At 50.7% G+C, this 23,937-nt stretch overlaps 1 protein-coding gene across 1 annotated transcript in view; it reads left to right on the top strand.

Moving 5' to 3' along the window:
• Positions 1–23,937, top strand: part of notch3 (notch receptor 3) — a 30,953-nt gene that overhangs the window by 1,845 nt on the left and 5,171 nt on the right. Inside the window, exons 3-28 of the mRNA XM_076038839.1 lie at positions 9,925–10,067; positions 10,193–10,528; positions 11,726–11,848; positions 12,192–12,425; positions 12,518–12,673; positions 13,233–13,418; positions 14,820–14,933; positions 16,102–16,215; positions 17,369–17,602; positions 17,903–18,013; positions 18,114–18,306; positions 18,413–18,558; positions 18,868–19,101; positions 19,191–19,343; positions 19,434–19,662; positions 19,771–19,972; positions 20,215–20,368; positions 20,466–20,650; positions 20,786–20,918; positions 21,005–21,262; positions 21,921–22,033; positions 22,123–22,658; positions 22,748–23,074; positions 23,159–23,298; positions 23,417–23,645; positions 23,757–23,847. Of these exons, the coding sequence (XP_075894954.1) occupies positions 9,925–10,067; positions 10,193–10,528; positions 11,726–11,848; positions 12,192–12,425; positions 12,518–12,673; positions 13,233–13,418; positions 14,820–14,933; positions 16,102–16,215; positions 17,369–17,602; positions 17,903–18,013; positions 18,114–18,306; positions 18,413–18,558; positions 18,868–19,101; positions 19,191–19,343; positions 19,434–19,662; positions 19,771–19,972; positions 20,215–20,368; positions 20,466–20,650; positions 20,786–20,918; positions 21,005–21,262; positions 21,921–22,033; positions 22,123–22,658; positions 22,748–23,074; positions 23,159–23,298; positions 23,417–23,645; positions 23,757–23,847 (5,074 nt within the window). The remainder of the gene's footprint in view (positions 1–9,924; positions 10,068–10,192; positions 10,529–11,725; positions 11,849–12,191; positions 12,426–12,517; positions 12,674–13,232; positions 13,419–14,819; positions 14,934–16,101; positions 16,216–17,368; positions 17,603–17,902; positions 18,014–18,113; positions 18,307–18,412; positions 18,559–18,867; positions 19,102–19,190; positions 19,344–19,433; positions 19,663–19,770; positions 19,973–20,214; positions 20,369–20,465; positions 20,651–20,785; positions 20,919–21,004; positions 21,263–21,920; positions 22,034–22,122; positions 22,659–22,747; positions 23,075–23,158; positions 23,299–23,416; positions 23,646–23,756; positions 23,848–23,937) is intronic.

Raw genomic sequence — 23,937 nt, forward strand, 5'->3', positions numbered from 1 at the left:
AACCACAGATCGTCATGAGATGCCGCTGTGAGGCATGAGGAAAGCTTTGCTTCTCTGTCTCCATTTCAAAGCTTTGAAAAGAAACTTTGGGCGACTCTTCTTTGTTTCCGGGCTCCTCCAGGCATCTTTGAGCTCTCACATGTTGTAGTGATAAGGCTTTTGTTTTTCAAATTGCTGCTGGTGGTGGTGGTGGTGGTGGTGGTGGGAGTGAGTTGAGGGGTGGGGGTTGGGGGGGGGAACCCCATTACAATTGTCAAGGAAAATAGCCTACAGTGTTGTGTGTGTTCGGGGGTTATTTGCCCCTCGGAATAAAGACAAAAAGGCCTTCAGCTGAGGAGGTTTGCCTGAGTGTCTCGCTTGGTAGAGATGCTCTGCTTGGTTAAATAAAAGGCCCGGGTCACCAGCTGCTTCCCTCCAAAACTGTGACTGTTAATTTATAGAAGTGATTTTAGTCCACCACCGCATAGCTGAGAGCCAAGACCACAAATGCCTTTTTTCATGAAAAGGGAAAAAAAATAACAGAAACAAAAATAACTTTATGATTCAGTACAGTGATTGTTCTGCCAACACACACGCACACGCACAAGCCAATGTGCAACTTGACTGCATGTGCAACAAGTAACCGCCACCCACAGCTTTTTAATCATTAGCTGGAACCAAGTAGGTTGAGAGTCATTAAGTAAGTAAATGAATAATTGTCTGGAGCCAGACTCTTTCACATGCCATAATAATATTGTGAACAAATCCGCTGGGCACCAGCAAGACGTTTCACCCAAGAGCTGTGGACTAAACATCGTCCAAGTCAAGAGTGCATGTTGCGTTTCATGTGGTTTCATCATGTTAGATTAATTTAAGATGGATTTTCTTTTGAAGGGCACCAGTTATTTATTTTTCCCGTGTGTTTCTTTGCGCTCTACACACTGTGTGTCACAGGCCTGCTTGTTTGGACTGTAAAATTAGCTCAATTACAATGCTGGTTCAGTGCCAAAAAAAAGAATGACGGCGAGGGGGGGCAGATTGTGAACCGAATGGACATCCAGTGTGCTACCACCATGCAGGGCAAGAGAGAGGTCCGTTCGGAGGGTTTAGAGCGAGTCCCCGGACAGAGGTCACTCCGCCCCTCCCCTCCCCTCAGGAGACTACAGAAACAGGAGATGCAAAGCAGAAGAAAAGATCCTTTCTTCCAGCAGATACCTGGCTGTAACCTGGCACCGCAATCCGGGCTGTACAGAGGGAAAGAAGAAAAGGGAGGAGAGGCCATCAAGAGTGTCTAGTGGGCTGAGAATACATGTTCTTGGCATTTGGAGTTTGGTGAACCACAAGAATACCATCTCAATACATATACATACTGTATATGTATTGTGTTTTTCAATTAGCTCCCAAGTAACACTGGCATTGTGTTTTGGTACAAGACTATCATCGCCACCATAGTATAGTATCTTGTGTCTTATTGGCATAAACCATCACTTCTGGGATCTCAGATCTCAGCTTAAGCTCCGCCCTCCTTTAGCTTGTCTCCCTGCATACTGACCTCCTGTTTGGATGACTTAGCAGAGGTTACAGGGCAACCATGTTAATGGGGGATTACAGTAGTAATCCTGAGTAGGCTATTCGGGTTGAGGAAGAAAAAAAGAAAAATTCTTTGATACCACTCACCTTTTCACTCTTTGAGTGACCCAGACAAAAACAACCAACAGTTAAAACGGGTCGAGGATCCCAACCCAGTTCTTTGACCACACACTTAACCTTTGGCGCTTAACTTTCAGCAAAAAAATTCCCTGCTATTTCTTCACAAGTGGTTACACATTCACCTCTCTAGGCCTGAACAAAGTTTGCACTGCACAGTTTGGCAATCAACTGTGCAAGGAGACAATGGAACCATACCAGCTGAACCAGCTGAACCAACTGAATCAAAAAAGTCCTCCCACCTCAGATGACGAACCCAACTGATTAAAATGACTTTGTCAGTTTGCGATCTGTCTTCACAATAGTGGGCAGAGCCATGCAGTCAGTCATGGTGTAGTTGTGACTGAACTCTGCTGTGGTGTTGTGGGTGCAGCGATGTCGGTGTACCTGCTCAGTCCTTTGTGCCAATTTCAACTGAAGTGATGGTTTTAAGGGTGGCAGTGAGAATTCTGCCAGTTTTCTGTTTTTGACGTCTACAAATAAGCGCAATGTCTTGGTGTGCTGTTGTACTTGCAGATCATTTTTGCCCTCGTGTTGCCAAGTCCACCGGCTCTGCTACATACATGACTTGCTCATGGAACCTTCTAAAACCTCTACAAAGGTTCTCCTCAGCACACCTTGGGCATTGTAGCCGTCATAGTGGTTGGAGTTTGTGAGGCCTGTTCCCATAACTTGCGAACTTGACAGTGACAGACCGATTGTGTCACGGTGCGAGTTCGGCCCTCTAGGTGAGCAGTCAGGAAGTCCGGCCTGAAGAGGCTCCCTTCGGCCCCTTGAGGCTCCGCCCAGCCTGAAGAATGCGGTGCTTCTGCAGAGGGCCACGGCGACACAGCCCGAGGAGAGATAATTAGGCAGATTGAGAGGGTGTCATTCAGAGAGGATCCAGCTGGAGGTGGGGGTGGGGGGGGGTAGAGAATGGGTTGAGGGAGGAGGCGGGGGGCGCTGTGGGGTGAGGGGGAGCGTGGAGGGGGGAGGCCGGAGCGGTGGCGTAGAGGACAGCTGGTGGATGTTGTGATGGTAATCCAGTGAAGTCAGATCTTGACAAAGGGGAAGCATAGGGCCAGGTGCTGCCATTGAGCAGTCAGCCGCCCCCATACTGTGAGAGACAAGCTTGTGGAGGAATGAAGCCGGTAGCTCGCGGTCCCCCCGCAGCACATGTTGCCTCTCTCACAGGGCAGCAGCAGCAGCAGTAGCAGCAGCAGCGGCAGACAGGACGACTCTTTTCTTTCACTGCGTGTTGTGTCTCAGCTCCGGCGGCTCATCCTCTGTCTCTCAACACAGTGGCACGTCGCAGATTACAGCCCCGACTCCTTCCTCCCGGATCCTCGGCACTGAATGAATGAGCGGGGAGGGGGGAGGTGTGAGGGGAAAGAAAAAAAACTGCCTGGTCTTCTCCGCCGTGTGCGGCCCAGCGACGGATAAAGTCGTCATCTTTATATTACAAATGCGTTGACCTCGGCCTCGGTAGCAGACTTGGCGTATAAATTGTCAGTGCGCTCTCTCGTGACGGCCGTGGCAACTCCCAGACTCTCACAAGTTGATGGAGGGGAAGATCTTTGACTTTGATAGGAAGCAGACCGCCCGAGTGTCAAGTGTTGTTTGGCTAATAAAAAAATTGTATTTCCTCGCCGCTATGCTAAACTTTTTTCAAAGAATGTTCCCAAAGTGAGGAACGTTCTAGTGGAAAATAATAAAATTAAATATCTTTCTAGTTTGAGCCCTAAAAGGGAAACTGATCGACTGCGAGATATTTTGCTTTAAGAAATGCAATTTAAGGGATCATTCACAAAGATGCAGAGGAATGCCAAGGCACATATTTACTGACAGACCATTGCAAAGAGACAGATTATATTGTTAGCTTAGCTCGGAGCACCTCGGGGCTAGTGTTTTCTCTGGCATCTTTACGGTGGATTAGAGAGGAATGCTTAGCAAGATTTCTCCTGTCCCTCTGGTGCTTTCAGGTTATTGTCCATACCTCCCATCCATTCACCCCGGTAGCCCCCTCAGGAATGCCTTAACAATACTGTCAGCTCGGCCTCTTTCAAAACTGGATGTTTGGAGTGACTTGTTTGACTTGCATTTTGTTACTTTGCAATTTTGTGAGGCCCGTATCACTCACGCTCGCCTGACAGGCAGATGGGGCCTTTGTTGAGTCATTACTTGGGGAAAGGCGACGTACTGCAGGCCCTGTCGCTTCAGATGACTTAAGAGGGTCGGCGTGGTCCGTTTCCACCATGAGATGCCCGCTGTCTGGCTGAAAGTTTACAAGATCATTCGGAGGGAGACTTGGGTTTGCTGTCCCGTTGGCTCTTCGGGTCAAGGCTGGAGTCTGGGAGTTGAGGTTCCCAGGCTCCATCACAGGAAGTGGTGCCTTCTGACCCCTTTTCTACACACATCCCGTTTTATCTGGGAAAAACTCTAAGCAGCTTACTTGGTGCACCAGTGCATGCACCGCAAGTTTCCCATCTTTTGACTAATTTGATTTCGTCCTCCTCTGCCGCCACATGGCAGCATTGTGCTGGCTGCTTTACAACTGGAGCCTATCTGAGTATGTGGAAATGAAAAATCATGTGTTTTCCCGATCACACATAGCACACGCTGATCTTCTGGTGTTAAACACATCCCTTGACCCCATGCTCGCCTCTGAGATATCATCCCTGGCTGTTTGTTCTTGTGCTGGAGATGATTATTTCTGGAATCATCAGTCCACATCAGTCCACATCCAATCAGTTAGAGGTACATTTTTGCTTCATTTGCTTTTTTTTGTTTTACCGCTGTTCAATGTGTCCAGTGAAGTTTTAAAACTTTACCGCATGACAAGCAAACACACTTTCTGCTGTGTTTTTTTTTTATACTGAGTAGTTTTAATTGTTCTCCCGCAGTTGTAGTCAATCTGGAACAACTGTGCAGCGGGATCTGCAATATGCTTTCATTATCTTTGTACTTTGTACTGGCCAGCTCGAGAGCCAACAGGGAGCAAGGCATTGTTTTTGCTCCTTGGGTTTTATGTTGGGGATGGGGGCCTTTTAATCTCCACTTTCAAAGTTCAACACAATCTGGTTCAGTTTAGGTTGCTGGGTGGGGTTTCTGTGGTTGCGTTCTGTGGAGAGTGATTTGGAAGACCCCAACTCCGGAGCCATGCAATGTGGTTGTAGGCCAATGTGTTGCTATTTAAAAAATTTCAGGGGGCTTTCTTGTCTTAAAGAAAGAAAAAGACAAACCTGTTGGCACTTATGAAAATGTGCTCAGATGGCGTCTTCTCCAAAGTTGTAACCTACTGCTCCTTTTAGGTAGGGACCTTTCCAATCCTCGAGTAGCAGCAGCATACTTTTAGTCACCTTATAGCAGAGTTTCTGTGCTGTTCCACTGCAATCGGAATCATTGTTTTACAACTTGAATAGCTCTCGGTGAAGTAAACTGTCAGAGATAAGGAATATGTGCTGACAAGCTTTCAGGTTTTTCTTTGTCAAATGGCTGTTTTTTCTCTGGAGGAAGTAAAATATCCTTATACTCGCACGTTTAATATTCATCCTCCGGGCGCGCTCTGAGAACCTCCCTCTGGAGGCTTCAATACGCCCATTGTGTCCTCTAAGCACGATTGTTGAGACAAACTTTGCACTTTAAACTGCGAGGCACGCATCCTTTAGGCATGATCATACTTAATTACCACACTGAATTGGTCTCGCATGGCGCTAAGTCCTGCCTTCGTATGTCGGGGATCATTCCTCTGAAGTGCTCCAACTGTCCTTATGAAACCCTGTCTCTGCCTCCGCTCCCCAAAAAAAAAACATTTTCTCACTCCGGCTCCCTCTCCCTCACCATGGGTTACTGTTGCCAGGCTACAGCCCAGGCCTGTTGGTCCGTGTAAGCCCGGGCTTGAAAGACTAGCTGTTTGGGTCACTGCCCCCCTCCCAGCACTTTCATACAAAGGAGTTCTGACTACTTTAGCCCTTTTATTTGGGCCACAAAACACTCCCCAACCCCCAATCTGGCTCTTTGCTGAGAAAGAGCGAGGCAAGCGGAGAGGAGCAGGCTGGAGGAGGCTGTTTGAAGGGGGGGGGGGGGGGGGTGATGGGCTCCTGTTGGCAGTGTGGTGTCAGTATGAACTCACATAAAGAAGTGGAGCTGGTTCTGCGGAGGAAGGGGGTAAATGGAAACGGGCCCGTGTTAACAGAATGAGATTGTTTCCCCCAAAAGATTCACATTTGCTTTGAGCGTTTTTGGGTTTAAAAAGAAAATTAAACGTCTGTTGGATTTTCGTTGTGTAGTAAAAAAAAAAAAAAAAAAATCAATATTAATCTTGCGCAAGATTTCCTTGTCACTGCTCTTCCCCTTCATCTACCCCAGAGAGGAAGACTCCTTTGTACTTGTAGCTTTGTGAAGCATGACGGTGTGTATGAACCGTGTCAGAGATTACAGCCTCTTTGTTCACAGGTGAGCCGCCCTTTGACCTCGGGCAGAGGAGCCGCTATTGTGTTGGAGAGGACGAGCTCAGGTTACCCTGCGCTGACCCAGAAAGCAGGAAAACCGGGATTGCGTTACCAGAGTTTAGGTGACAGAGCCCGGTGGCATAAATCAGCATTTTGAAAGGCGCTTTCAGTCGGTGCCGTGTTCGTGAAGTTCCGAAAAAGGCCTCAAAAGGGTTGTTGCTGCACTTCATACTATGCTACATTAAATCTGACTGATATGTTTTCCTCTTTCTATTAATCTTCTCCCCTGTGCGTTCAAGACACTTCTGTTCCTCAGAGGATAAAGACGGTTGTAAGTCTCCTATCTCTGTGTTTGGGTGTGTCGTGATTGCTGCATGCGTTTGCCTTTTTTTTTTTGTGTTGCAGTGATTCCTCATTGTGAACTGTGTGAATTGTGAACACGCGCACGGAGAAACCATGAAACAAAAACCGCATGCGCTTGTCAGGGGGTGACTCCATGCCTTGAAGGACCCGCCAGTGTGAGTGTGTGGGCGGATAGATGAGTGGCTGGGCCTCGTCCCCATGAGAAAAATAGTGCGATTGTTCCCGCTCGTAGTCTGGCAGAGTCGGGAGAAGTGGATGCCAGACGGCCAGACGTGCGGTGACACATGCGGACAGATGCTCGGTGCCGCAGCCGCAGCTGGCAGGAGTGCTCACATGTGTCGACACGGAAAGATTACCAACTCTGGACATCCCTCCGCTGTACCCGAAGACCTCTGTCCTTTTCTTTTCTTTTTTTCCCCCGTACGTCCGCAGCAGCCTCTTCCTGTCTAAGGTCGTAAGTCGGCACTGGCAAAACATGACGCAGGGTCCCATTGCGCAACGTCAGCCTGCACCTGCCGTCCACGCATCCTCCACAAACGGGGCCGAGCCCAGTGGAAGCCACGCCCACCGTCTTTTCCAGGGGCATCGGAATCTGCCAGGTTGTAAAGAGGCTGATAAGGCGACTCTGGAGTGCACAAGGACAGAGTTGCACGTCTCTCACGAGTCCCCTGCGCTGATAGCGCTCTGATTTGTGTGTTGTGGGAGTAGCTTGTTGGCGGTGAGTCAGGGCTAGACACAAGAATGTGTGTTTTGACTGTTCAGTTTGGCGCGCATTTGCAAGAGGGGACAAATCATTTATTTGACCCCAGCAAACCAGCCTCAGCTATTACACACAAATCACAGATTATACCTGAGGTGCCAGTTCTCCATGTGAATCCTGTTGTGACGTTCACATATGATTGGTTGATGTTGAAGAGGTGCTACCACTTTGGCACAAAAAAGAAACAAGTTATGTCTGCGCAGCTAAGGAGAAGCTTTGAATGATAGCCGCTCAGATAAACACACGCGGAGCCCCACGCGGTATCCCAGTGTCTGCAGTTCACTGCAAGTTATCCATGTCAATCGCCTTTCAGTGGAACCACATCCTGTTGAGACTGTGGCACCCACTTGGTCAAATGCATCCACTGCAAAACGCTTCCAGAAGACTTTGCTCGCTTGAGGGGGGAAAAAAAAACCCAAGCTGGCGTCTTTCACCTCCGTGAGCCACATTCTTCCTCGACCCTTCGCAAAACCGTCCTCTCCTCTTTTTTTTCAGTCACATCTGTGTTACATGTTTTAGCCTTTCTCCACATTCCAGACGTTGTTAATTTGCCTCTAAATAAACCCAGCCAAGCCACGACAAACAGCCAGGGAGAGCGTGGCTGCCTGGGTCGGGGGGGTTGAGGGTGGGGGTGGACGGTGATGGCAGAGTGTCAGACTCGCCCGTTCGTCTGCAAGGTTGCCGGGGCAACAGGGGTTGTGTATATTGGTGGTAGTGCCGTGTTTTCAGAGCGAGCGACGGGGGATTACAGGAAATATGACATGACATTCTTTCTAAACCGGAGCGCTCTCTCTCTCTCCCTCTCTCTTGCTCTCTCGCTCTCCCTCCCTCCACAATATCAGTTCCACCTCTCGGGAGACATTCTCTCCTGCAGAGCAGCAGCCCCACCCTGCCCCGCGCAGCCTGAGTGACATTATCATCACAATTAGACGGCGGACCTCTGACATCTGACCTCTCAGCGCGTGAGGGGAGGGGAGTGTTGGGGTAAAGCCAAGCTGGCGTTCAGGGGGGGGCGGGGCTTTCGGAGCACGACGAGCTGCTGCGTTTAAAAGCTTGACTAATTTCAAATCAAACAACGCGTTATTATTCTTAGGTTGATGCCCCCAAACCCCCCCCCCAACCCCCTTCCCTTCTGCTGCAGTGGATGTATGTGTGAGTTGATGTGCTTTCGTGTGTTCAAACTCCTGCATGCTGTTATCAGGATGGTGTGACAAGTCCAACTTTTTTTTTTAAAAATCTACAGCACTGAAATAAAGAGTCAGTCGGAGAAACAATGCAGATTCCCACCTGGAGTGGCTCTCGCCTCCCAGGCAGGACCAGAGGTGACGCTTCTGCAAAGGGGAAAAGATTAAACCCCATTGTAGTTGTCGCTGCCCCGGGGCGTGGGGGGGGGGTCTCTCTGATGAAACAGAAGCCTCGGCCCAAGGGCAGGCCAAAACCCTGCCATCACTGCCCTTTCAACATCATCAAACAGCCTGTTTGAAGGAGGAGCTCGCACCCAGTCGGAGGCTCCACTGTGGGTGTAGAGTTACCGGCCCACACTGGACTCCTCACTGAGGTCCAAAACCTTTTTCCACATCCCCATCAGGCCACTTCAGAGAGCGATAAAAAAAAAAAAGAGAGAATGTTTATCAGTTAATCTGAACCTCTTAGCGGAGACACTGGAGGTCAGTCTTACACAATGTGTGCACAGCTTTCAGAAGACCAACAGTAGCTTCAGTCCTCCAGTGACGTTGGAACAAGGCAGTGTTCGCTTTAGCGATGCTGGGAGCGATTGGCTATTTCGCTGAGCGCTTTCAGTGAAACATAGGATTTCACAACAAACATTCTCTTTTCATCATCTTTTAGTGAATTTCTTAGACTAAATGATAACCCTAACCCTAAAATAAAACTATGACGAGAGGAAACAAGTATAGCCCAAATGTTTGGAAGGGGTTTAATGACCCACAGACAGTCGCTAGTTAAGTAGTTACGAATCATGTGAAATGAAAGATAATAAAATTGCTTTAGCGATGCTTGCGCGTCATTGAAACATTCGGCCCTGTGTGCCAGCATTGTTGACCCGGCCGTCAGATTTCTCACACAGACAAAGTGTTTCATTTGCATGCAAACAGTGAGTTCAGAGTCTGCAGCCGCTTCTTTCACTCCCTTTTATATTTTTCCCAACGTCTGCTGAGCGCTGTCCTCCCTCACCAGTGTTTCTTGGCAATTGTCAAATTTCCACTCTCCTGTTTCTGGGTGTGTCCTTCCCTAAATGAGAAGAGAAACAAGAGCTGAAGTGCAGGAGAGAAAAAAATATTGGTGCTGGAATGCGCGTTGACATCAGAAAACTTTCCAGCTGGAAATAACGGTGTGAGAGGAACCTTGTGAAGCCTGTGATGCATAAAGAGATGGCGTCTGTCCATCCGTCCTGCCTTTTTTCCATGAACAGCTTATTGTTTGACTGTTTTTACATTTATGCTGTAAGCAATTAGAAAACAAATTAATTCCAGGTCCCAGAACATATTACTTTCGTCCTTGTCAGGCAGCCGGCCTTGCCAAAGTGTCATTAAGGTCTAACAACCAAACCCAACAAACTGGGAACTGGACTTACACGGCTTTGTTTTGACCTCTTTTGATGGAGAGACACAATAATTTATGTGATTTTTCTTTTTTCTTTTTTTCCCCTCTTCTTCTTCTTCCCAGATGTCGTCCCGGATTTATCGGCCCTCTCTGTCAGCACTTGGATCCCTGTCAACAGTCACGATGTCTGAACGGGGCAGCCTGCAAGAGCCAGGTGCTCAACAGCATCCCACAATACACCTGCGTCTGCCAGAGAGGCTTCAGAGGTACATCTGTCTCCATCCGTCTCCCTCTGTCTTCACTCCAAACCTGGAATCTCGTCCACGGACGGTCAGAGTTTCCCTTTTAACTCTGACTCACTCTTTTTTTTCTTTTTTTTCCGCCTTCGCAGGCCAAGACTGCTCCCTCATTGACGCCTGTGCCACCAGTCCCTGTGCCAACGGGGCCCGCTGTGCCAACTGGAATAACCACTACAACTGCTCCTGCCCACCTGGCTTCCAGGGAAAGAACTGCCGCAACGACATCGACGAGTGCCGCAAGCCCGGCGCGTGCCTCAACGGCGGCCTCTGCCTCAACGGCCACGGCTCCTACCGCTGCCAGTGCCAGCCGGGCTACAGCGGGCGCACGTGCGAGGTGTCCACGCTGCCCTGCGCGCCGTCGCAGTGCCTCAACGGCGGCACGTGCCGACAGACCAGCGACCATTCCTACGAGTGCGCGTGCCTGCCAGGTAGGGCGGCTCTTCCTCTCAGGCCCGGTATAGTATAGATGCATTGCATGGATGTATTATAAGAACTGGATACCGCGCTGCAAGATATGCCAGAATGCCAATTTTTCTCAGTGGCCACTTGAGGTACTGCAGTAAAAAAAAATCCCTTGGGCCCAAAAAGCATTTTTCCCATAGACCGCAATACAAAAGTAAACGCCTTTAAAGCGGCTGACAGGACGACTGTGGCCTGAAACGCGATTCATATCAATTCTTTCTATTGTAGATTTTTTAATTATAGTCTTTTGGTAGATTTAAAAACCAAAGGCCAGAAAATCACAAGATAAGAGTTTATTCCCAGCGTGACGTCACAACATCGTACTGTACGTGCTGCTATGTCTAGACTTGTTCTGATAGATAGATAGATAGATAGATGTACTTTATTGATCCCCAATTCGGAAACTACACTGTTGCAGCACTTAAAAAAACTTCCACTGTACTGTAGTTACAAAAACTCTCAAATCAATCCATGTGCCACAAACATGACGGGTCTGTAAGTGACGTTCTCCAGAATCGTTCTGATTGGCCAAATAGATCATGTGAGCTTTATTGAAATGAACTGGCCGCCATCTTGGACTCTGGGTTGTGGTGCACTGTAGACGCACTAAACGAAAATACCAGCGAGTCAGGATGGGAATCCTGCTGTTTTCCCAGGCAGAAAACTGAGACCTTCCCAACCGAATGACGTCGCCGCGAGCGACGCTCTGCGTCAAACTTCCTGCGTCGGCTATTAATAGCCGGCGATGATGGGAGACGGGACGGTGGGAGAGTTGGGGGAGAGAGGCGCCCCGCCGCCCTCCACACCACTCACGGCAGAAGGAATTTACTTTATGAACCTCCTGGTTTCCCACTAGGGAGCCGACAGGAAATGTCTCTTGCCAGAGAGGAAGTCATTGAAACTGTGAGAGATTATAAAACAAGCAAACAGTGCAGGGGGGGCCGAGGGGGCGAGATCTCTGGAGGGAGGCGCGGGGGTCAAAGCTGTTGCTGGCATAGTATGGGAACCGTCACAGGGAGACGTAAACAATCAGGCGCCTGCCGAGCCCACGCCTCCTCACACCTCCTCCCGCCTGGAAAGTGTGGCTCGAGGGAATTTCTTTTTTCCTAAACTCCTCAGGTTTTTGTGTCGTCACTCTATTTTCACCCTCATTTTCCTCTCAGGCTTCGAGGGCCACAACTGTGAGAACAACGTGGATGACTGTCCCGGCCACAAGTGCATGAACGGAGGAATATGCGTGGATGGAGTCAATACTTACAACTGCCAGTGTCCGCCAGAGTGGACAGGTATAATACTTTTTTTTTTTTTTACATACACTGCCAGTCGAAATGTGGACACATACTTCTGGTTTAATGGTTTTTCTTTCATTTCTTTCATTTTCATGACTATTTACATTGTAGATTATTATATTTTGGATGATCTAGAATAGCCATCCTTCAATAAAATACATATAACATAACATATTTAGGTATTGAACATTAATCCACATATCTTGGTCATATATTTGATGTCTTCAGTGTGTATCTACAGTGTAGAAAGTGGTAAAGATAATGAAGAAACAGTTGTGTCCAAACCTCTGACTGGTAGCGTCGGAAACACAGGAAAAAAATAACAAAAACCCTCTTTCAGGGCAATACTGCGCCGAGGACGTCAACGAGTGCCTCATGCAGCCCAACGCCTGCCACAACGGCGGCACCTGCTTCAACACCATCGGCGGCCACACCTGCGTGTGCGTCAACGGCTGGACCGGCGACGACTGCAGCGAGAACATCGACGACTGCGCCATCGCCGTCTGCTTCAACGGCGCCACCTGCCACGACCGCGTGGCCTCCTTCTTCTGCGAGTGTCCGGTCGGGAAGACCGGTGAGTTTGCCCTCCGAAAGCCACTCAGTCTTAGTAAATCGGTTACTGCAGCGCTAACGGCCGTCACCGTGTGTGTGCGGTTCCTCCTGCAGGTTTGCTCTGCCACCTGGACGACGCCTGCGTCAGCAACCCCTGCAACGAGGGCGCCGTGTGCGACACCAACCCCCTGAACGGCCGCGCCATCTGCACCTGCCCGGCCGGCTTCGTGGGAGGAGCCTGCAACCAGGACATGGACGAGTGCTCCATCGGTGGGTTTGCCTGTTTTTCAATGTGGGCAACACGGTGGTGTAGTGGTTAGCGCTGCCTCCTCACAGCAAGAAGGTTGTGGGTTCGATTCCCGGCCTCGGACCTTTCTGCGTGGAGTTTGCATGTTCTCCCTGCATCTGCGTGGGTTCTGTCCGGGTTCTCCGGCTTCCTCCTACAATCCTAAAACATGCATGTGAGGTGAATTGGAAACTCTAAATTGACCGTGGGTTTGTGTGTGAGAGCGAATGGTTGTTTGCCTGTCTATGTCAGGGGTGCCAAACTCAAACACACAGTGGGCCAAAATTTCACACTTGGACATTGTAGCGGGCCAACATTGATATTTACTGAAAAAACTCTTCTAGAAGATATAACCGTGAACCTTTTCATGTGAACCTTCTGATTTTAATTTCAAAAGTAAAAATTTTCCAATAAATTTCAAAATAAAGTCACAACAATAAATCAACAATGTAATAACACTTGTAAATGTCGTGTACTGCTTCTCTAATTTGATCCCCTGGCTTTCTTTTTCTTTTTCTTTCTTGTCTCCCCTGACCCACGCAGGCGCCAACCCATGCGAGCATTTTGGAAAGTGCATGAACACCGAGGGCTCCTTCCAGTGCCAGTGCGGCCGGGGTTACGCTGGCCCGCGGTGCGAGATCGACATAAACGAGTGCCTGTCCATGCCGTGCCAGAATGACGCCACCTGCCTGGACCGCATCGGAGAGTTCACCTGCATCTGCATGCCAGGTATTGCACACAGTCCTGGCTCGTCAAGAGCGCAAAAAGAAGAAAACTGGCTTTAGCTTTTGACTAATGTGCAACAGCTTGACACATAGTTGTTGTTTTTTTTTTGTTCTCCTTCTACCATTAACACCTGGTTGAAATCACTTGGGGAGCCGAGGCCAACTCGTGTCTCAGTCAAAATGATGCAAGTTTAATCTATGGGGGCAATTGTTTTTGTTTTTGAGCCGTTAGTAAGTGAAAGAAATCAAAACTTTTCTGTTCAGACAGAACCGTTAAAAACCTACCATGGAAAAACCAATATCTTAAGATTTAAACTTGACCTCATCAAGAGACAATTCATGCATCCCCGTCCATTGCAGACTGCTGGACCCAGACTGTTACGTAATATATTTCAATTGACTCGAATGCAGGGGGTCAGGGAGACGCTCGGCGGGCCCTCGGCGCACTGTACAGTCCAGACAGGCAGGGTATTACTTTGCACTAAGTAATGGCTCGGACACTGGCTGACAAAAACACAGTGAAATTCTCACGCACAGTCCTACATGCATCCTGGGGTTTTGGGAACTATACAAATTAGAGCCGGGAGTCGGGTCTATAGGACTGGATGTGAGAGAGGGCGAGCAGTTAGGGGGAGGAGTGTGCTGTGAATACTAATGAGGGCTGGAGTGGTGGGAATGGAGTGGAACAATAGGGCCCCTCTGTGCTCCACTTTGCACCCCTCATACACACAGAGAGGGAAAGAGGCCTTTTCCCAGAGCTCTTGCCCCCTCCCCCTTCATTTCCAGAGACAGGCCCTTCCTCATCACCCTCCTCATCGTCAGCCAGCCCTGGCAAAGCTCACGCGGCGCCGCTGATTATTTCTGATTCCACGCTAGCCTCTCCCCAGGGGCGACACTCTGATCCACACTCTGTTTCACCTCAATGACGGAGCCCTCCGCCGTTTTGCGAACACAAAATGTGTAACATGCGTCTGGTGAATGGGACACTGACCCCAGGGAGGGGTGGCGCTCGGCGGACAGTAGGGTGTGGTGGTGCTGCTGCTGGTTCCAGGTCAGCGTGGTGGGAAAAGCTGAGGATGCTCGGGGGAGCTTTTATCCACCAAGGCTGCGGTTTTCAGCTCAGAAGCAGGGTCAGAAAAATCACGAGAGAGGAGTTTCCCACAGACCCTGGCAGCAAGAGCACACAGTCCCACTGGCAACACACTGCTTTGGGTAGACTAGATCAATCAATCAACACTTTATTTATATAGCACTTTTCATGCATTATCAATGTAACTCAAAAGAAAACCAGTACTGCAATCCAACATGTGATAAAAAAAAACACTTGACCCCGACGTAGAAGCGAGCAGAGTGAACAGGCTTCACAGAAAGTGGGGGAAACCATCTGAATTGTCCTGTGTTCCAGGCTACATGGGAACCTACTGCGAGATTGACGTGGACGACTGTGAGAGCAACCCGTGTGTCAACGACGGCAAATGCAGGGACATGGTCAACGGCTTCACATGCACCTGCCAGCCAGGTAAGAATGAAGTGACTACTTCCTGTGAGCTTTCCCCTCCTCTTCCTGTCATTGGCAGGAAGCTGCCAGAACCAGAAAGGCAAAGTTTAAATGTCCACCCTCGAGCAGAGGAGGGAGGGTCGGCCGGCCGCGCTGCTTCTGCCTGCCCTGTGTTTAGAGCCACCTCTCGTCTTTTTAAAAAAAAAAGGCAGGCAGGCAGGCAGGCAGGCAGGCCGGCCCGAGAGGCTGCCTACCCTCCTCTGTTGCCTGAACAAAGGCACTATTGTGACCCCCGCCTCCCTCCTCTGTGGAATGTGGAAGGGACAGCAGCCTCCCTCATCCTGTCCTAGTGCTGGTGGGGGGAACAGCAGTCCTGCTAATGAGATTCTTTTCCAGGTCCCCAATTTACATCTGGGACAGACGTCCCCTTCTCACCCCCCATCTCGCTATTGAGCTCGGTAGAGCTGACGCAGGGAAGGAGGGGGGAGGTGGAGGGATGGTGGGCAGTGGGGGGGGGGGGGGGGTTGTCCATACAAGAGAAAACAGTCCCACTGTCTCCAGAGCCTCCCCCCCCCCCACCCCGACCCACCCACCTTTTGCAGTCTAAGCACCGACACACACAGACCATTTTGACACTGTTAATCAACTGAGCAGTGTGCTAGCGACGCACTAATTCACAACCCCCCTCGACCCCCCACTACCCCCCCCCCCCCCCCACGTCTGGGCAACGTGCCCGCAGAGTTCAGGCCTGCTCAGTTTCTCAAGCTTGTAAATAGCGGCTGCTGCATTTGTCACCTTATTATTATTTACGTTATAATGACCACACCGAATGAAGAGTGGCTGGATTTACTTTGCAAAGCGGGAAGTAGAGGGAGTTTGAAAAGGGGTTATTGCAGACGATGTGTCACAAGAGCTTTTTTTTTTGTTTTGTTTTGCTATTAAAATACTTGGAAACCCCCCCCCCCCCAGAGCAAGAGGACTTGTCCCATCGGTTCCCAGCATTGGTCCAAGTGCACAGACGAAATGTCCTCAACCAATGAAAACACTCCGAGCTGGACATCCCTGACTTACGCACAGACCTCTGCCCTGCTGACAAAAAAAAAACACCAAAATTGCCCTGTGACCTTAGCACGGACCCTGCTACTGGACCCTGTCTCTGACCTTTCACCTCTGTGTTTGCATGTCCCAGGGTTTACCGGCACCATGTGTCAGATCGACATCGACGAGTGCGCCAGCACGCCCTGCCAGAACGGAGCCAAGTGCTACGACCGGCCCAATGGCTTCGAGTGCCGCTGCGCTGAAGGTGAGTCTTCCTGAAGGTCTTCCTGAAGGTCTTCCTGAAGGTCTTCCAGAAGGTCTTTGACGTCTGCAGGTGCACACAGCTCAAGGTGTAGAGGCAGGCGCAGATGAGGAGCAGATGAGACTTAACCACTTGTTGGACGGGCCTTTGTTAAGTGATGAGTGTTCCGGGGGGTCAGCTGTTTCGCTGGATGTCTGCTGGCCGAGCAGACTGACTTGAGGCCCCTAATCCCGCTCTTTCACTCATCAGCGTTCAGGATCACGGGGTCACCGAAGACCAACAGTTGTCAAGAATGGCAGCCTGGTCATCTCCCAGACATCTGTTCATCTGTTAAACCCCAACACGCCCCCTTTATACGTGGCATTTTAACTTGAATGCCTCCACATTCAGCCATGACCGTGTCAGAAAAGCAAGTCAAAATACAGTCGGCTGCGGTGAGACCAACCCCAGAGAGAGAGACTGCACGCTGGCGCTAACTTTGGGCACGGCGTCCATGTTAACATTTTTTTTTCTTTCTTTTTTTTTTTCTTCTTTTTTTGACCTGTGTCTTCGGAGGAGGCTGCTTCATTGTTTAAGTGGCCAGCTGCTTGGTATTCCCTGTGTTTGTGGGCCCCTTCTGTTGAGTGAAGTGGCTCTGTTTGACGTGGTGCAGCCCATTGTTCCCTCCGCCGCCGAGAACAAAGGCGGGACTGGGAGGCCTATGTTAGGGTCCTTCTTTACTGCTTTCGCCGGCCCTGTGTGTGTGTGTGTGTGTGTGTGTGTGTGTGTGTGTGTGTGTGTGTGTGTGTGTGTGTGTGTGTGTGTGTGTGTGTGTGTGTGTGTGTGTGTGTGTGTGTGTGCGCCCGCGCGCGCGTTTTGCTTTACAAGGCACACATATACGCAGGCCGGCTCTTACTCGCTTAGCATGCAGACACTGTCGACTTTACCATGACTGTGGAGGGAGAAAAATAAAAGGAGACTTCTGTATAGAAAACAAGCGTGAAAAGTCAGTCAGGCTGCGTTTCCATTACCCCTAGAATTGCGCAAAACCTAAATATGGCAATAAAATACTGGTAATGGAAACACCTAACCCTGGAAAAAGCTCTCAAGTATGCCTAAAAGGTTTTGACGCTCTCACGTTCTCACGTTCTCCTCTTTCTCCCTCCAAAACCTCCAGGCTACGAAGGCACCCTGTGCGAGAGCAACATCAACAACTGCCAGCCCGACCCCTGCCACCACGGCACCTGCGTCGACGGCATCGCCAGCTACTCCTGCAACTGCGACCCCGGCTACACTGGCTACCGCTGCGAGAACCAGCTCAACGAGTGCCACAGCAACCCCTGTCAGAACGGGGGCAAGTGCGTGGACCTGGTCAACAAGTACATCTGCCAGTGCCAGCACGGAACGTCAGGTACCACGGAGAAAAAAATTCATGAGAATCCACCTTTCATAAAAAAGCATCTTTTGAGTTATTTAATTTATTTAATGTGCTTTGCTGCATAATTACATATATCTTGCTCATATATTTGATGTCTTCCGTGTCTGTCTGTAGTGAGTTGAAAGTTGTAAAGATAAAAAAAAAAAAATGCATGAGAAGGTATCTTCAAACTTTTGACTGGTAGTGTAATGTTGAGCATTTTTTTTTTTTTTTGGTTATGGAAAAATTGCAAAAAGTCCCTTTTTGAAGAGTAACACAGCTGTCTCGACGCAGGCATCAACTGTGAGATAAACTTTGACGACTGCTCCAGCAACCCATGTGACTACGGCATCTGCAAAGACGGCATCAACCGCTACGACTGTGTCTGCAAACCCGGCTTCACTGGTAAGACCACCGGCCAATAAAGACAAAAAAAAAAAAAATCCATCCAAAAAAAAAGAAAATTCCTTTGCCATAGCTGACATTGATCTCCTTCCTCTGCCAGGCTCCAAGTGTAACGTGGAGATCGATGAGTGTGCGTCCAGCCCCTGCAGGAACGGAGGCACGTGTGTGGATGAAGAGAACGGCTTCCACTGCCAGTGTCCCCAGGGCTTCAAGCCGCCCTACTGCTACTCTCAGGTGGACGAGTGCGGCAGCAGCCCGTGCGTGCACGGCGCCTGCAGGGACGACCTCAACGGGTACGACCCTCGCCCATGCTTTGAAGTTGCTGACACAGACAGCCTCGCTTTGAATGTATGGGTTTATTTTCCCGCCACCCAAACTGTACTGTCCTGGTGTTTGTAGCTACCGCTGCGACTGCGAGCCCGGATGGGTCGGCAAGAACTGTGACCAGGACCGGAACGACTGCTCGCCGAGCCCCTGCCAGAACGCCGGCACCTGCATAGACCTGCTCAACGGCTTCACCTGCAAGTGTCGCCAAGGCTTCAGAGGTGAGGGATGGCGACGCACGTCGAGCTGCCCCCCCTAGTGGGGAATGTCAGGAATAATCCCCACTGGGTGTTTGATTTTTTGATTTAATTTTCAAAGTAAGAGCAATAAAAATAGCGTCAATGCTCTTCACAACGACAATTAACAATAACATGATAGCAACATCAAAGGTAACAATGAGAGGGGGTAATAGCAATACTGAGCAATACTGTCATCCATCTATCCATCCATCGACTCACCCATTCATTCGTTATTATCATGTTATTACTATTTTTTCTCAACATTTTTATTCACCCTCCCCCTTGGCGCAGGTAACCTCTGCCAGATGAATGTCAACGAGTGTGCGTCCAGCCCCTGTCAGAACAAGGGCACGTGCGTGGACGGCGTGGCCAGCTTCACCTGCCTGTGCGAGCTGCCCTACAGCGGCCCCACGTGCGCCGAGGTCCTCACCCCTTGCTCCCCCAACCCCTGCGCCAATCACGCCGACTGCACGCACACGGCCGACTACCTGGGCTACCAGTGCAAGTGCCAGCCGGGCTGGCAGGGTGAGCGGCGTTCTGCACCCGAGTAAACCCCCACTGGCCGGGCTCCTCCCGCTTCCAACCGCTCTGACGCGTTTTCTATATTCCTTCAGGTCAGCTGTGCAACGTGGACGTGAACGAGTGCTTGTCGGGCCCCTGCAAGAACCGCGGCACGTGCACCAACAAACCCGGAGGCTTCATGTGCTCCTGCAGGTCCGGCTACACCGGCAACACCTGCGAGACCGACATCAACGACTGCTTTCCGAGTGAGCGACCGCACCACGAATTAAACATCGTCTTTTAAACTCAAGTGTATCTAACCCCCCCCAAAAAAAACTTTTCTCTGGCTCCACCAGATCCCTGCTTCAACGGGGGATCCTGCTCGGACGAGGTCAACTCCTTCTACTGCAGCTGCCTGCCGGGTTTCATGGGGGACCGCTGCGCCTTGGAAGTCAACGAGTGCCTGAGCTCCCCCTGCAAGAACGGGGCCACGTGCACCGACTATGTCAACTCCTACACGTGCACGTGCAGGCCCGGCTTCACCGGCATCCACTGCGAAACCAACATCCCCGACTGCACTGAGAGGTGAGCCTTCGAAGATGCTCTTCTGCTCTGGCGTCTCGCGTCGCCCTCGACGACCTCGTTGGGATCTAAAAAATAAAAAAAACGATTTTCCTCTCCTCCGGTCGACAGCTCCTGCTTCAACGGAGGGACGTGCACGGACAAAATCAACGGCTACTCCTGCAGCTGCCGCCCCGGCTTCACCGGCTCCCACTGCCAGTACGAAGTCAACGAGTGCGACTCGCAGCCCTGCCTCAACGGCGGCGTCTGCCAGGACGCCATCGAGTCCTTCCGCTGCTCCTGCCCCAGAGGCTACACAGGCAACCGCTGCCAGGTACTCTTTTCATTTTTATCTGTAGACACCCAAACCCAAAGACACTTTACGTAAATATAAAAATCATAAAAACATTACATTGAGATATGAACACAGGACAATTACAAGAACCGGCACATAACATGACACAGGATATTAATCACACATTAAAAGCACTTCTAGAAAGGTGCCTTTTAAGATGAGAACTGAAGGATTTTCAGGGTGGTCGATGATTTCTTTTTTTGAACCACTCGCCCACCCAGATTCCAGTGAACTGGTGCAGATCCTCCCCCTGCCAAAACGGAGGTCGATGCCGCCAGAAGGACGCGTCCTTCGCGTGCGAGTGCACCAACGGCTGGTCCGGACGCCTCTGCGACATCCACAGGGTCTCTTGTGAAACGGCAGCTCAGAAGAGAGGTATTTTTATGACGCCTCTTGAAAGGTCTTAAAACGTGCGGCACTCTAACTGGGCAGTGAAAGGTAACACGCAGCGCCTGCTGTTGCTCCTCACCAGGGATTCCAACAGATGATCTCTGCCTCCACGGCGGCCACTGCGTCAACGTGGGGAACAGCCACTATTGCAAGTGCCCTTCCGACTACACCGGGAGCTACTGCGACAAGCAAGTGGACTACTGCGAGGACAAGCCCTGCCGCAATGGCGCCACCTGCAGGGGATACGTGGGAGGCTACCAGTGTGACGTGCGTGCATTTGTTTTGTTTTTTTTTCAAATGCATTTTTTGTGTTTTTCACAACAAAGTGAAAGTGCGCTTGATTATTATTATTTTTTTTATCACTTTATTATTTTCTAATCACGGTTTTGCATGCGGTTGCAGTGCATGCCCGGCTACACCGGACAGAACTGCGAGATCGAAATCAACGAGTGCCAGTCGCATCCGTGCCAGAACGGAGGCACTTGCATCGACTTGGTGGGACATTACATCTGCTCGTGCCCTCCCGGCACTCTGGGTATGCAAACACACATTCACCGTCTAATAGACCTGACTGATAGATAACAGTAGTGAAGGGTATTCAACAACCATCTCCGCCTGCAGGTGTCCTCTGCGAGATCAACGAAGACGACTGCGCGCCGCCCCTGAGGTCGCGCGGCGCCCACCCCAAGTGCCTCAACAACGGCACCTGCGTGGACAAAGTGGGCGGGTACCGCTGCAACTGCCCGCCCGGGTTCACGGGAGAGCGGTGCGAGGGCGACATCAACGAGTGCCTCTCCAACCCCTGCAGCTCGGCCAACAGCTTCGACTGCATCCAGCTGCCCAACGACTACCAGTGCATCTGCAAGCCCGGCTTCACAGGTCAGGCCGCTCGCTCACTAGCACTCACTCAGTAGCGCTCGCTCAGTAGCGCTCGCTCAGTAGCGCTCGCTCACTAGCACTCACTCACTAGCGCTCACTCAGTAGCGCTCGCTCACTAGCACTCACTCAGTAGCTCACTGGCGCTCGGTGTCGGCTGTGGTTTAGATGTTTCTTTCTTTTTTTTTTTCATTTTTAAGATTACGTTGTTCAATAGGATAATTCAAGGACATAGACAGACAAACAGAGTGAATAAGAAACAACAACATCAATGTTTGTTGTGTGTGTGAATTGTAAATATAGCGTTAATATATAATCATAAATACTACAATTATCAGACGGAGAAAACTAGTAAACTATTCAATAGAAATAAATAAGAAGAAAGAAGCGGGCCAGTACAAAAGGGTGGTTTGTTTACAGAACAGGAAAAAATGTAAATTTTCAAGGTAATGGCAAGAATAATAGTTTCAATAATCTTCATAACAATAATCATATAAATAACAATGATAGCAACAACAAAGAGTGGAAGTAAAAGCAATACTGAGGGGACAGGGTGTGTCTTTGACTCACCCATTCATTCATTATTATTATTATATTATTAACTATTTTTATTAACTAAATTATTAACATTTTTTTTCATATTTCTTTCCATTGATTGCAGGTCGGAGGTGCCAGAGCAGGTTCAGTGTGTGTGAGGCTCAGCCGTGCCGGAACGGAGGAGCGTGCCTGGCATCCACGGCGGCACCCCAGGGTTACACCTGCACCTGTCAGCTCGTAAGTGCAGTTTGTTGTTTTTTAAATACTCTCTTGGAGGTTAAAGTGGATTTGACCTCTAAGTGGACAAAATGCTTTTGTGCCTCCAGGGCTACACCGGGCCCAACTGCGAGCGGAGCATGTCCTGTCGGGAGCTGCTGTGCTACAACGGCGGCAGCTGCGCGCTCACCAAGCAGGGGGCGCGCTGCACCTGCCCCAAAGGCCACGGCGGGCCGCAGTGCCAGCACCGCAGCAGCGAGGGCTGCTCCTCCGAGCCCTGCCGCAACGGGGGCCTGTGCACGGAGGAGATCAACTTCCCCTACTTCCAGTGCCTGTGTCCCAGCGGCTTCCTGGGCAAACGCTGCGAGAAGAGCCCCCGAGTGCCGGAGCTCCTGGCGCCGCCCCCGCCGCCGTCCTGTCCCATCGCAGACTGCATCCGCAAGGCCGGCGACGGCGTCTGCGACAAGGAGTGCAACACGCTGTCTTGTCACCTGGACGGCGGCGACTGCTCCCTGGCGGCGCAGCCGTGGGACGAGTGCTCGCACTGCTGGCAGGCCTTCAACAACAGCCAGTGCGACGACTCGTGCAACACCGCCGAGTGCCTGTACGACAACTTTGACTGCAAGAGCAACGAGAAAGTCTGCAAGTGAGTGCGAGGGAACTCGCTGGAAACTGCTCTCATCGCTACATTTGGAAGAAAACAACTAAACGTCCTCACGTTTTGCCTTTTTCCAGCCCGGTGTACGAAGTCTACTGCATCGACCACTACGCCAACGGACGCTGCGACCAGGGCTGCAACTCGGAGGAGTGCGGCTGGGACGGCCTGGACTGCGCGGTGGAGGTGCCGGAGATCCTCGCCGAGGGAATCTTGGTGGTGGTGGTCTTGCTGCCGCCGGAGGAGCTGCTCCGCACCAGCACGGCTTTTCTGCAAAAGCTAAGCGTCATCCTGCACACCACGCTGCGCTTCCGGCTGGACCACAACGGCAAAGCCATGATTCGGCCCTACACGCGGCAGCAGGCGCGCCTCAAGCGAGAGCTGCAGCCTCAGGAGGAGGTCATCGGGTAAGTCGGGCACCGGCCGCGCACTGAAGTTTCTCTCCGTAGCGAGTGGGATCACGAGCGAACTTGTCTTGTTTTTCCCTGCAGCTCCACAGTCTACCTGGAAATCGACAACCGACTTTGCAATGAGAACTGTTTCCCGACAGCCGACAGCGCCGCCAAATACCTGGGAGCCTTGTCATCAGTGGAAAAGCTCCGCTTCCCTTACCCGATCAAGGAAGTCCGCGGTGAGTGGAAAGAAGAACGGAACCCCCCCACCCCCACCCCTCCCCCTCCAAAAAAGATACACAATGGAGGCTGCTGAAAGTACAGACGTGTGACCGCTTCCGACTCTTGTCTCGCCAGGTGAGACGGTTGAATTCCCCGACTTCCCCGACTTGGATTGGATCAAGCCGTTGCTGTATTTCCTCGCCATCGGTTTCCTGCTGATCATCCTGGCGCTGGGCATGTTGATCGCCCGCCGCAAGAGAGAGCACAGCACCCTTTGGTTCCCCGAGGGCTTCTTCCTCAAGAAGGAGCCGAGCAGCAACAAGAACCGCAGGGAGCCGGTCGGCCAGGACGCACTGGGCATGAAGTGAGTCGTCTGTGAGCCGCCGCGAACGCTGCTTCTTCTGTGTCGTCACCATGGAATGATTGATTGGTTCTCCTCCGCTGACCTTTCGTGTTTTTTTTCCCCCTGATTCAGGCACATGCCCAAGACTGTGGAGGAATCCCTCCTTGGTGACCACAGTGACCAGTGGATGGACCCCGACTGCCCCGAGCCCAAAAGGCTAAAGGTCAGTTAGATTTTGTTGGTGATGCTTGTGTTTTTTTGTTTTTTTTTAATCTTCCATCAATCACAGTATAGTTGTTCTTCAATGAATGAA

This window comes from Nelusetta ayraudi, unplaced genomic scaffold (assembly GCF_046127955.1).
Source record: "Nelusetta ayraudi isolate G7.1 ecotype Tasmania unplaced genomic scaffold, CSIRO-AGI_Nayr_v1 ptg000057l, whole genome shotgun sequence".
Lineage (NCBI taxonomy): Eukaryota > Metazoa > Chordata > Actinopteri > Tetraodontiformes > Monacanthidae > Nelusetta > Nelusetta ayraudi.